Source organism: Melopsittacus undulatus, chromosome 6, assembly GCF_012275295.1.
Source record: "Melopsittacus undulatus isolate bMelUnd1 chromosome 6, bMelUnd1.mat.Z, whole genome shotgun sequence".
NCBI lineage: Eukaryota > Metazoa > Chordata > Aves > Psittaciformes > Psittaculidae > Melopsittacus > Melopsittacus undulatus.
The window spans coordinates 68,932,685-68,945,016 of NC_047532.1; the positions used below are offsets into that span (position 1 = coordinate 68,932,685).

The 12,332-nt window shown below is 48.8% G+C and overlaps 1 protein-coding gene across 1 annotated transcript in view; it reads right to left on the reverse strand.

The window, feature by feature from the left end:
• Positions 1 to 663: 663 nt before the first annotated feature.
• Positions 664 to 12,332, reverse strand: part of GPC1 (glypican 1) — a 192,603-nt gene continuing 180,934 nt past the window's right edge. The window contains exons 4-9 of the mRNA XM_005153948.4: positions 10,372 to 10,537; positions 5,995 to 6,125; positions 3,630 to 3,749; positions 2,802 to 2,935; positions 1,418 to 1,593; positions 664 to 985 (exon numbers count right to left, since the gene is read on the reverse strand). Of these exons, the coding sequence (XP_005154005.2) occupies positions 768 to 985; positions 1,418 to 1,593; positions 2,802 to 2,935; positions 3,630 to 3,749; positions 5,995 to 6,125; positions 10,372 to 10,537 (945 nt within the window). The 3' untranslated portion in view covers positions 664 to 767. The remainder of the gene's footprint in view (positions 986 to 1,417; positions 1,594 to 2,801; positions 2,936 to 3,629; positions 3,750 to 5,994; positions 6,126 to 10,371; positions 10,538 to 12,332) is intronic.

The following is a 12,332-nucleotide window of genomic DNA, read 5'->3' on the forward strand; positions in this document are numbered from 1 at the left end:
CCCCTAACACTCATTCCCAGTCACTTAGATGTAGGAGACCTACATTTCAAATTGTTGTCAGCTACGAGCCCTAGTCAAGAAACCCCACTTGTGACCTTTCCAAAGTAAAAAGGGAGTTCTGCGTTACTGGGTCCACTGCCAAACTGTTTCAGCTCAACCCACCAAACCTGCTCACACTCCTGTGTATGCTGCTGAAAGCAAAGGGCCATCTCTGTCTGCCTAGGAAGCACAGAGGGAAAACCCCACAAGAGCCCCTGAATGCAGCCCTTGAGCAGCGCTGACGAGCTCAGTCTCTCGGCGTTCCCAAGTGACGATGCTCCCTGCACCGTCATGGCTTGGGCAGCTCTACGGCAAGCGACGCTCCGGCAGCAGCTGGGTGACGAGATCAGGGCAATTGCATGAATTGCATATTCCACTGGAGGCAGAGCAGCACAAGAGCTGCCCCAGAGGCCTCTCTACAAAGGCTTGTTTCAGCCCTGAGAGCCCGGTTGTGGCAGTAATAAAAGTAAAACAATGAGGTATGGAAAGAAGGGCCCAGCACTGGGGAGAAGACCAAGAAAGAAGAAAACAGCTCGAGCACTGCCAGAAATAGCAAAAAAATGAAACCTTTTTCTCCTCCCTCTTACTCTTTTTTCTATTTTTTCTTTTTTTTCTTTTTTTTTCTTTTTTTGCCAAGGTGAGTTAAATACGTCCTTTGGTTGTTGGTTGGTTGGTTTTGGCGAAGTGAAGCCCTCGGCCGCAGTCTCTTTCCTGGCTGTGCTAGTGAGTTACCGCCACAAGTGCTGCACGGCAAGAAAAGCCACCGAAAGGAAGAGAAGGAAGGCAGAAGGCAAAGATCTGCTGCTGGCCCCATTGATGCCATGTCCAGACTGCTTAGGAATAGCGTGTGTTTCTGGCTGCCTGGTGCTGGGGCTCTTAGAGAGTCTTTTGCCACAGACATCGTCGGGACAACTGTCACCACTCCCAGAGCCGCTCATGTCATCACCTGCGCAGAAACAAACATGGGTGAGCATGAGGAAGGCACAGTGTGAGCCCCAACTGCTGTCCTTGTGGGGGTCAATGTCCCTTCCCATCCCTTGCTGCAACCCCAGGGAGCACTGGCCACCAGCCCTGCCCTTGCCACCTCCTTCCTCCTGCATCCCCTCCTTGAGAAGCAAACCCATACCTGACCTCCAGTTGACTTTAACCATCAGAAACCTCCAGAGCAGACAGGATCAGTGGCCCCATCAAGCACGGCAGGGCTGGGACTGGAGAAAGCACCCCAGGTTTCAGCACAGCCTCCAGCCACCCCACAGCAAGTTGCACTCAAACAGAGACTCTGCAGCCCTGAGCCATAAGGCAGGCTGCCACAACTCCTCAGTACTGACTGCTCAGCCCCTCAGCCTGCCACGGACCTCTCTGGTTCTGCTGAACTCACTTGCGTCTTGGAAATCCACATCATTCCCAATGTTAGCGTTGCCCAGCCGGTTTGTCATGATCTTTAGCTGCATGATTTGCTGGCGAATGGTCATATCTGGCTTGGTGATGTCCACCTCTACCTCCGGGTTGTTAATCTGATTAGCTAAGCCATCCCCCATCACTTCAGGCAGGTAACTGTGAAAGAAGGAGGCAAGTTGAAATGCTTCTTCCCAGCTAAGCTCACCTCTCCCCATTACAGACACCCGTGATGATCTCAGTGACCACCAGAGAAGCTGCAGTCAGTGGCATTGGCTTGTTGAACAGCCTTCATATGGTGGTGTTTGCTGCCTGCTCCATGGATGGCCAAGCCATGCTGACATGGCCAGACCCCATCCGAGCCTGCAGCTGGCTCTGAGGCCATCTCAGATTCAGAAGCTGGCTGGTGGCCTTGCAGCTTCAGTGTCACGGCATGGAGAGGGGTTTCCTATGGGAGATGGTGTGTGCAGGGCTGAGGGGTTGCTCTCAGGATGGTACCTGTGAAGCCATGGGGACACTCTTTTCTGGAAATGCTCTATGCAGGAGGATGAGGAGCATCTTCAGCCCCAGTTAAAGCCTGTTGGGATTGACACCTTGGGATGACTGAGTGCCCCCAGCCTGGTAAGACCAAACAGGCCCTCAGGAAAGCTTCTGTTAACTAGGAATCAATCAGCGAACAGCTGACAATCAACAAACAGCAAACAAAATCAGCAAATCTGCCCCCTTCCACAGGGCCCCATCTCATCTGCTCCTGTGGATGTTGCAGCACTGCTGGCAGGGAAAGGACATGAAATATGGAAGAACCAAAGGTGTCAGCTTTGGGCTGGCAGAGACCAGCCCAGCACATCCACAGAGTGGAGCAGAGAAACACACATGTCCACTGCATCTACCCTCACCACCATCCCTTAACCATCAGCTATGGAGGGGAGGTGTTTCTGCAGCTGTTTGATGTCACCCCACGCGCCTCTTCTCATGAGGAAGCAGCATTTCAGAGTAGGTATGGATAGAAAGGCATATACGCAATTCTCAGCAACAGTCCTGGAGTTTGTGAGGTAAATCCAAGCCCTTCTGCCTTCTGAGTGCACATGGAATTGCAGAACTGCTTCACTGGTACAAAGCTACACAAGTTATCTCGTGGCCAATGTATTCCAGTGCTTAACCCCTTAACACACAGCAAAATTACAACAGGCTTGACATTCCCAGGTACCAGCTTTTCAGGAAGTTCAGCATTTCTGTAGACAGGCACAGACCTTTCAGCTCAGTCTGAACAAGTGGAGATGGCTGAGATGAGGTGCAAGTGCCTTTTATCAAACCCTCCTTCTCTTACCCCAGGACATTACTAGGAGGACCTTGATCCTCTCCCATACCTGCCCTTGGTCATCCCATTCCAACATCTGTCATCCGCCACTGAGCTGGCCATTATTTTTTTGCTGCACAGGTTGCCAGGCAGGGTGATCCAGTAAGTCTTGAGAGCTGTCAGATTCCCTTTGGCATCTAAAACCTGTAAACAAAGAGAATGCTCAGGATCAGGAGAGCTCCGGGCTGCTCCAGAATAGCATTCTGCCTATTTATTGTTTTTTGTTGTTGTACTATCACAAAGTCTGTTTCTATGCAAACAGGGATGTGTTGCCAATCTTCCCCTTAACCCAAGCACCCAAGGCTGAAGATTACATATGAAGGACTGTTCTGGTATCATAATATAAGCTAGAAGATCATCTTGTGGGTCCATGAGGGCATTGCTGAGAAGCAGTCTTGACAGGAGCTAGCAGGGCTCTGCCAGGGTGTGACAGGCAGGTGTCTGTGAGTGAGGAGTGTTTGAAATGTGGAACCATGGTGGATCACACAGTTCATTGTCAACAGAATCCAAATCTCCAGAGAGGAGGACCTCCAGCCACACTATATGTAACCTGGCTCAGTAACACCAATAGCAAAGTGTCTCTTTAGGTAAGTTTGGCACCGAATCCCTGAGAAACTGGTTATCAGCAACCTAAACCTCGACCCTGTGCCAAGTGGTAAGATCAGATCTGCTTCAGTCATGTCAGTATGCACTGATCTGGTCTCCTTCAGACTCACCAGCAAAGATGACATAGCAGCCTGAGGGGTGGTCTGACCTGACCCACAGGACCCAGTGCTGCTCCAGTGAGGCTCCCCATGCTCCCAGCGCACAAGCACGCCTGCTTCTGAGGCAAACTCACCAGCATCTCCAGTGCTTGTGCAGAGGACTTTGCTTCCAATGCGACTTTCCCCCACCTTCTCTTGTCCTCACTGCTAGAGCCTTTTGTGCTGATTTTGGGATTTCCACAGCCTTGGAAAACCTGAAAAAAACCCCCAAACTTTCTAGTCCATGCTTTGATACTATTTCTTTAGTTAATTAGCATGCCACAGTTATGGTTTTTTTCTTCTTAAGTATGTTTATCTTTCCTAACTGCAAGATCTCTGAGATTCTGGCTTAGTTTCTGGTCAGGTTATTCTTGTGCCAGGGTGTGTTTTCAGCACACTGTGACTGGTTTTGGTTACTGCTATCAAGCAAAACATTCAGTACTAACACAGAATTAGCACAGGCTTTTGGATGAATCAGAAATGTTGATGCTAATTTATCACTTGCCATTTTATCTGCTCCTATTAGGATGGAAAAATAAAAGTCTGGGAAGAACAAGATGGGAGCTGCTCATACTCATTACACCACTGATGTGGGCTTCAGGACTGCAGAGCACAGGAGATTCACTGATTTGGACAACTGAGGTGGCAATCGGGACCCACACTCAGCAAATGAGTGCTCCCTCCAACAGGGGAGTGCAAGACAGTAGAAGTGTCTCAGTCTGTCAGGTTAGCTGTTTCAAGGACGAATGAGGAAGCCTAACTGATCTGCCTCCAAAATTTGGGTACCTCCTGTCATTCTAACTACCTGCCCAGGTGTGTTTTGTAGCCAAAGGAGAGCAGAAGCACTTTGAAGGTACAAATCCTCATGCTTTGCCTCTAGGAAGAGGTTTTTCCCAGTCTCTGCATGACCAGTCCAGACAACACAACTCCTGCTACCAGGTAGCCAGTGCTCAGGCAACTGAGCCTCACTGGGGCTGATGGATGGAGTCCTCAGACAATCAGACTGAATCAAGTGTCAAAGGGCAGGAGGGCCTTTGCACTGTCAGTTTGATTTGGGAAACACCAGCCTTCACAAAGAAAGCCATCTGATTTGAAAATATGGCTCCAAGCTTCTTGTGGTTACCAGGGTGATGTCAGAAGCTATTGATAAATTTGACTTTGCATGGTGTTCCCTTAAAGCAGAGAGATCAAGACCTCAGAGAGATGCAGCTTGTGCCAGCTGCTGAATGCTATTTCAGCTAGTAGCTTCTGACAGCCATCAGCAAAGTCCTAATCTAGACCTTCCGCTGGTCTCACCAGTGTGTCTGAGGGACATTCAGCTCAGAAAGCCCTCTCCTGGGGTGCTCTCTGCTGACCAGATGGACCCAACACTTATGGCAGTTCAGCACCAAGCCAATTTGGTCGCCAGATCACTCTGCGAAGCTTATCAAACATGTTTGGTTGCTCCAGTTGAACACCAGTTAGACTATTTCCTCTTTTTCATTATACCAGATTTACTATATGACCCTTGGAAACACCTTCCTTTGCAGATTATGACACCTTTTCCCACATCATGGGCTTGCTCTTATGTGGACAACCTCAGCCTCACCTAACAAGGGAAGAAAGAACATGGCCTTTCATGTCAGAAGAGAGACTTTAATGAGTACTTGGATGCCTGCTGCTGATGGTGCGTTGACATGTGCCAGTGAATTCCTGCTTGGCTAAGCAATACTTCTGGCCCTTCCCTTCTCCAAGACATAGTTAGAACCTGCCCCACTCCTTTCATGTGCACCTCCGCCCCAGCTGTGGGATAGCTGCAGGACTTGGGGAATGTCTGGGCAAAAAACAGAAGCCCTGGAGGGTGGTTTTGTTTCCAAAGCTTCTCTTACCTGCAGCTACAGTGATGATTGTGGTTAAGGGGATAAATGTACTAAAAATAGAAGACCAATAGAAGAGAGCTTCATGATCTGCTTCTTGGAAGACAGTTGAGCATCAGAAGAGCTTGTTTTATACTCTCCAGATGGACTTCCAGATTGCAGTTCTGTCCCACAGATACAACCTGATAGCCAGTGTTTCCACTGCAGAACATCACCTCAAGGCAGGTTAAGGCAGATGCCTTCTGTCTCTAGGGACTGTGCATTGTCTGTAAATGCTTCAGCTCAGCCAAAATACTCCAGGACTCTCCAAACACAGAGGCACCTGACAGCAAATGGCACCATGCCTCCCACAGCCACTGCATATTCAGTCCCACCTTGTTTGTCTAAGGTGGCTGACTGGTTGTAGGAGGGAATAATATTTGGAAATACTTGAGGAGGTTTGTGCCTGTGTAAGATGGGTGTTTTCCTGTCATTAAAAGAGTGGGTATTTGACCTCTTTCATCCTTCATCTTTTTCAGTTCAGCTGAATAGTGAGCACAAAAAAGTGTGCTCCTGGCAGTTACACATGGTGCATCCTCACCCAGACGCAAGCACATGCTCTTACCTTGGCTGTGACTGAATCTTTGTTTTCTTGCAAGTTAGAAATAGCTTCAGAGATCCTCATGTGAATGGTCCCTATTACAGTGTCCACATTGTATGGTCCGTCGATTCGATCAGCCACTATGATCAGGGAATCTAGTGAAACAAGACAGACATCTCTTATCAGACTCTGCACAAACCAAGTTCAAGATCATGCTCATGCTGCTGGGTTAAGCTGCTGGCCCCTTGGCAGGCTTGCTGGGAGACATTTATTCCCTTTCACTGCTACCCAAGTGTCTTTTCTCAGCATGTAAGTAAAGACACCCTCAGTGGCAGGGAAACAGAGGTCCCCTGCTGCAAATGGTAAATGGAACATGTATTCACTCTAAGTGACCAACATTTCCTGGGGTGCTACAGAAAGGAAAAATGGTGCAGAAATATGGCCCTAACCCTCCTAACTCATTACATGACTTCAGCGAAGCACTACAGCCAGCAGAAAGTGGGGGAATTTGCATCAATAAAGTCCCAAAGGTACTGGATGAGGGCAATGACTTCTGTGGCAGTGAACGAATAAGAAAAGGAGCAATTCTCACCATTACCTACGGAAGGACAACACGTGACCAGCCAGAGAAATACCAGGCTATTAAGATGGAGAAGCAGGCCAAAAGGCCCACAACTGACCTAGTAAACAGGACAGAGAGTGACTGAAGGGTGCCTCTTGCTTCCAACTCCTCTTGTCTTGGAAAGCTCTGATTTGCTAGCCTGGAATACTAGATGCTTGCCTAGATGGCTGCTTTGGGACCATGCTTAGCTTACAAAGAACTCCCAACCCCTGCCTACCTCCAGAGGTAATTCTCAGCACTCCAGTTGGATCTAAAGCAGGACAGCCTATATACCTGCAGGGCTCGGGGCACCAGGGAATGCAGAGGAAAACTGGCATCCTCAGTGTCCAGTGAGATTTAAACAGGATCTCAAACCCCAAACTGGATTTGGACATCTAAAATACCACCTTATCCAGATCTGACTTTGCCAGTCAAAAACTGCAATTCTGAAAGTCACTGCTGTGCTGCTGCTGCTGCCTCAGCTTCCTAATGCTTGTGCTTTAGTAGCCCCGAGGCCAGGCCATGCATATGCTTCACTGACTTTTAGGGACCTGGCATTCAGTTATGTGTGACCTTGGATGGCTCCAGTGTAATCTGCATCCCCCCAGAGCACACCAGGAACCTCCTGGCAGGACAAGGGATGTCTCAGAGAGCTGGGGTGGCCTGTGCTTATCTGGAAAAGAAAACGCTTCATGTTCCTGTGGCCTTGCCACATGGAAGAAAACAAGTGTGATGGCTTCATGCTGGTTCTTCTCTACACAAAGAGTGTCAAATCCCATGGTCTAGGTTGGAGATTTGTTCCATTTGTAAATGGAGTTATTCATTAGGAGTGCTTTATTCTGTCCTAAATCCCAATACCTCACCCATCAGCCTAGCAGAAGCCTGTCAGAGCAGATGGTGTGATGTCGCAGAAAAGCTTATTCAGCATGAGTTGGTACTGCTGACATTATTCATGAGCAATGAAACCACCAGGTGAATTACCCCGGCAGCTCACAGAGTATCAGTGTAACGTGTCCTTCAACCTACACCATCCCACAGTGGGTGTGTTTCACAAGTGATATCGCTTTAAAAGACTGATGCTTATCTTTGAGCCACACAACAGATTTCTTTCAAGCAGGAGTCCAGCCTGCTACAGCACAATCATGGACCACTCTGTTTCAAACCTGCTAGGGAAGTGCTCAGTCCCTTGCCTGGGCAAGCCCGCAGGACTCAGCAGAAGGACCCCAAATGACTTACCTGAGCGGTAGACGAGGTTTGGGCAGCAACACTAGGTCCACAGTGGATGTAGTGTGCTAATAATGAAGGTCTGATCCTGAGCCCATTGCTGTCAATTTAACAGCATGCTAAACCCTTGCAAGTCTATTCTCTGCTGTTACATGACTGATGGTCAGATCCTGACATCTCGCAGAGAATGATTAAACCAGGTAAAGACTAGATAAGGGACAAACCCATAGCAGATACCAGATCAGGCCCACAGGCCTCACAGTCTGAAAGTGGGTCCGGTCTATGGGGCGCAAGGGCAATAGCCAAACAACTGGGAGAGCTCAAGCCCCTGCCAGTCTGGAGCATTGACCACTAAATGCTCATTGCTCAGGTCTATAATACAGGATTTAACAACATGCAAAGTCACAGCTTGCAAACATTATGTATTTACTTTCCACACTTAAAAAACAAGAGAAGAGCTGATTAGCTTGAGCAAGAACAGAAACAAGGGACACAGTTTCCAAGTTAATGTGCTCTCTTTTCCTGCAACACAGTCCTATGGCAGCACTGATTTCTAAAGCTAAACATGTCATACAAAGGGTTAACATAGAAATTACATCTCCTGCAGCATGAAAGAGCTTTCAGTTTAACTTTGCTGCCACTCAGGAGTTGCAGTTTCATCTCTGAGACTGTATTTTTCTGACAATCTGAGCTGGCAGAGGCACTAATTTTGATACAGACATTTAAATCAAAGGCTGCACCTTCAAATAAGTGATACATTATGTTTGTACCACCACTTACTATAAAAATCTCTCTTAATTTTACCTGCCCTAATTTGTCAAATTGAAAGAGTAGCAGTCTGTAACCCCAGCTACACAGAATGGCCTGGAGAAGGGTGAAGAATGGACAATGCCAGTGAACTGCTACGTCTGACTCCAGTCCTTGATCAAATTGTGACCTTTGACACTCAAATGTACATCTGCAATCTGAAAGAAGATCCAATTTCCTCCTTGCTGTCACCTCTTGACAGGGTCCCTTGAGGAAGAGGAAGTCAGAGCAAGTGCAAAATGCACCCGGAATCGCCTCCCTGTCAATCAGGGAGAGCTGTACATTGACCTTCCAGGAGACAGGCAGTCATCCTTGCCAGGGGACCAGTGACAGGTAACAGTTGGCTTGCGCTGGTCAGAAAGGCCAAAGCCCCATCAAAGTCCTGGTGTAAGCCCTTCGGGAAGGGAATATTTCTCCCCCTCTTTTGCAGCATGGGTAGCACTCCCAATTAGCTGCAGTAAGATGCCACTTGGTTCGTTAGCCCCCAGCCTCATTAGAGCGAGGTGGGCAGCTGCCATCAATGCGCCTCCCTGAGCAAGTACACTGCCCTCTGGGTTCCATATTTACTTTGCAGTACCCCTTGAGAGGCAGATGACACTCCTTGAACCTCAGCAGGGTTTTTATTGTTAGCACTGCCACACACCAAGCCTGAGCCAGCCTGTTGGGCTGCAGCTGGCCAGTGAGCTGGCAGCCGTGCTGGCCAGGCAGTCAGTGCCAAGGCAAGGGAAAAAGCCAAGCCCAAAGCTCATATCCTCTGGTGCCTGCTTTCCATTAGCCCAGGCTCCTACAGCCTGGGAGAAAAAGAGGAGCTTGCTGCATGATGCTCTGTGGGTACAAGGGAAAGTGGGTGTTTACCATTGCAAACAATCTCCTCTGATGTGTGCTGTAACACAAACACACCGTCTTCTAAACACAGACCCTCACCAGCCTTAAATCAGGTCTCTCAGCTCCACAAGCTACTCTCAGCCATAGTTCACATTTTAACCAGGAGCCACAGGTTCTCAAAAATCACCCAAGGTCTTCTTAAAAGAGATGCCTGGGTCTGATCAAGCAATGCAGAAAGGCCTGGTTGAAGTTCTCCAGCCAGTGCTGCACAGGAGATCAGACCACATCACCACAGTGATCTTTTTGCTTCAAACTCAGTGAAAATGCCACCTCCATACACATAAAACCCCCGTTAAAATTATCCATCATCTTAGCTGAATGATACACCAAAACCTAAATGAAGTCTAATTTAAAATACAAGTCTAATTTTCCCATTCATGGTGATGCCTGTATCTTCCTCCTCCCCATGTGTTTCAGACACCTCTTCCCATTTAAAAGTATGTGATTCTGATCCCCTTGCTCTCTACCCATGGAAGCAGGTTATGGCTTCACATCTCTAGACTGCCTCCCAAGGAGGCAGAAAATGCTCTGCTATGGATGAGGATGTAACTCTGACAATGTACAGGTGGCCAGATCTGTCCCTAAGCTTCAACACTTGGGAGGAAAGGAACAATTACTTGAATGCAAAGTGTGAACAATCCCAAATAAGCACAGACAAGATGAAAACTCTTCAAACCCTTGTTATCCATATCAGCAGTGTACTTTCTAACTATTAAAGGCCAACAAAATGTCATGCAATAGCTTCTAGGCATCAGATCACAGAGAAACCATAGCGTGAAAGAGCCTCCAACAGTCCCTTCTCTACCCACCAAACCCTGCCTCAGAGAGTTCTCAAAAGGTGCTAGGAGAGGCAGCTGCACTGCAACACAGGAAGGCTGTCTTACCCATCAGGTACTTCCACTCGGTGTTCAGGTCTGCTTGGTTGGCCAGGCAGCCCTTCACGACGTTCAGGCAGTAGTTGTTGCATGGCTTCACACTGGACATGCCCCTGCAGTGTGGGCAGTACATCAACTTCATGATGGCGCGAGTGCACTCGTGGCTGAGAGATACCTGGGGGAGACAGATCTTAGTCAGTAACACAGGCTGGTCAGGGGGGCATGTAGGCAAACCTCTCACTCTCTGGGGTTCCTTGGTTGTGTCTGGATTGTGTTTGAACCCTGGGTTCAACTGCTGAGTGCTATCCCCCTTCCAGCCACCAGCGGTCCACCCTGTAACTGTGACCCCAACACACATGTACCCCTGGAGCCTCTGCAACCACTGCTACCACCATGCCCATTCTGCAGGAAGGGTTTGCTGTCACTGGCTCGCACATGCAGGTGTCCCACCACAAACTGCATCTCTGGATTCCTGGGGGGATGCGCAGGGGGGACATGAAAATTCTCAGCTGGGAAGAAAAATGGTGCTAGAGGAAGATTTGAACAATTCTAGAAACATGGCCAGTTGAGAGCACTCGACACTGGGAAGTGATTGCTCACTGAAAGCACTTCAGGAACCACAGGCAGCTGGTGAAGTGGCCCAAGACACACCATGCCGGTGGCTTGCAGGCACTGCATGTGCTGCCAATGCTTTGTAGAGCTGACTCTGGAAGTGGCTTTGCTGCCTTTAATTAAACTACCCTGGTCCCATAAGCACAGAGCCAGTGCAGGTGCAGAACACAGAGAGCAGGGCAGCAGCCTCCACAGCATGTCACAGTTTCCCCACACTGTTAGCCACGGGACAGTGCCCCTCCAAATGCCACAGTTAAGGGGCTGTCAGTGTAAGCTGGGGAATAACAACCTGGCAGACCCTGCAGAGATGCTGGCAGAGACCAGCACTCCCCTGTCTCTTCTCTTATCAATCACATCACAAGATCCCAAACTGGTTTGGGTTGAAAAAGGCCTTAAAGCTCATCCAGTTCCAACCCCTGCCAGGGGCAGGGACACCTTCCACTAGAGCAGGTTGCTCCAAGCCCCTGTGTCCAACCTGGCCTTGAACACTGCCAGGGATGGGGCAGCCACAGCTTCTCTGGGCACCCTGTGCCAGCACCTCAGCACCCTCACAGGGAAGAATTTCTGCCTAATGTCTCATTTCAGTCTCCCCTCTGTCAGCTTAAAGCCTTGTCCTGTCACTACAGGCCCTTGTAGAATGTGCCTCCCCAGATTTCTTGCAGGCCCCCTTTAGGCACTAGGAGCTGCTCTAAGGTCTTCCCTGGAGCATCTTTCTGACCCTCCACTGGACCCACTCAAGCATGTCCACATCCCTCCTGTGCTGCTGAAGTGCTTTCTCCTTTGTTGTCATTTCCCATCTTTGCACAGATCCGCTTGCAATTCCCTTGCCATTCTTTTCGAACCATTTACATAAATAAACGTAAGTGTCTGTACGCAAGTCTCCCATCATATGAGGTATTTGCCACCCATGAGGAGCCCAAAGGGGGAAAAGTGTTGGAAAGGGAAAATCTCGACCTGGAAAAATCCCTGATCCTCAAGCTGCAGCTGTAGTGCTAAGGACTGCCTTGACCTCTTTACTGCTTGTGAAAAATACTTTGAAGATTGCCTTTTAAGTTTCTGCTAGGGGACTCCAGAAAGATGCAGTTCTGAGGTACCCTTAGGACAGTGTGAACACACTGAGCCTGCTATCAGAGCCTGACAAAGAAAATCCCAAAGCTTTCCCCATCCTGGAACCACCCGCACAGTAGCACCTCACTTCCAGTCAGCCTTGGAAAACATGTTGGATGGTGCTGGTGCTTCATCACACGGGAATGTGTTAAAATAACCTTGTGAGAACCTTCTTTAGGACCAGGACAAAAATATCTAGGTCTCAGAGCCAGAAAACCCAAAGAGACACCGCCTCAGTGCCTCGGCAGCCA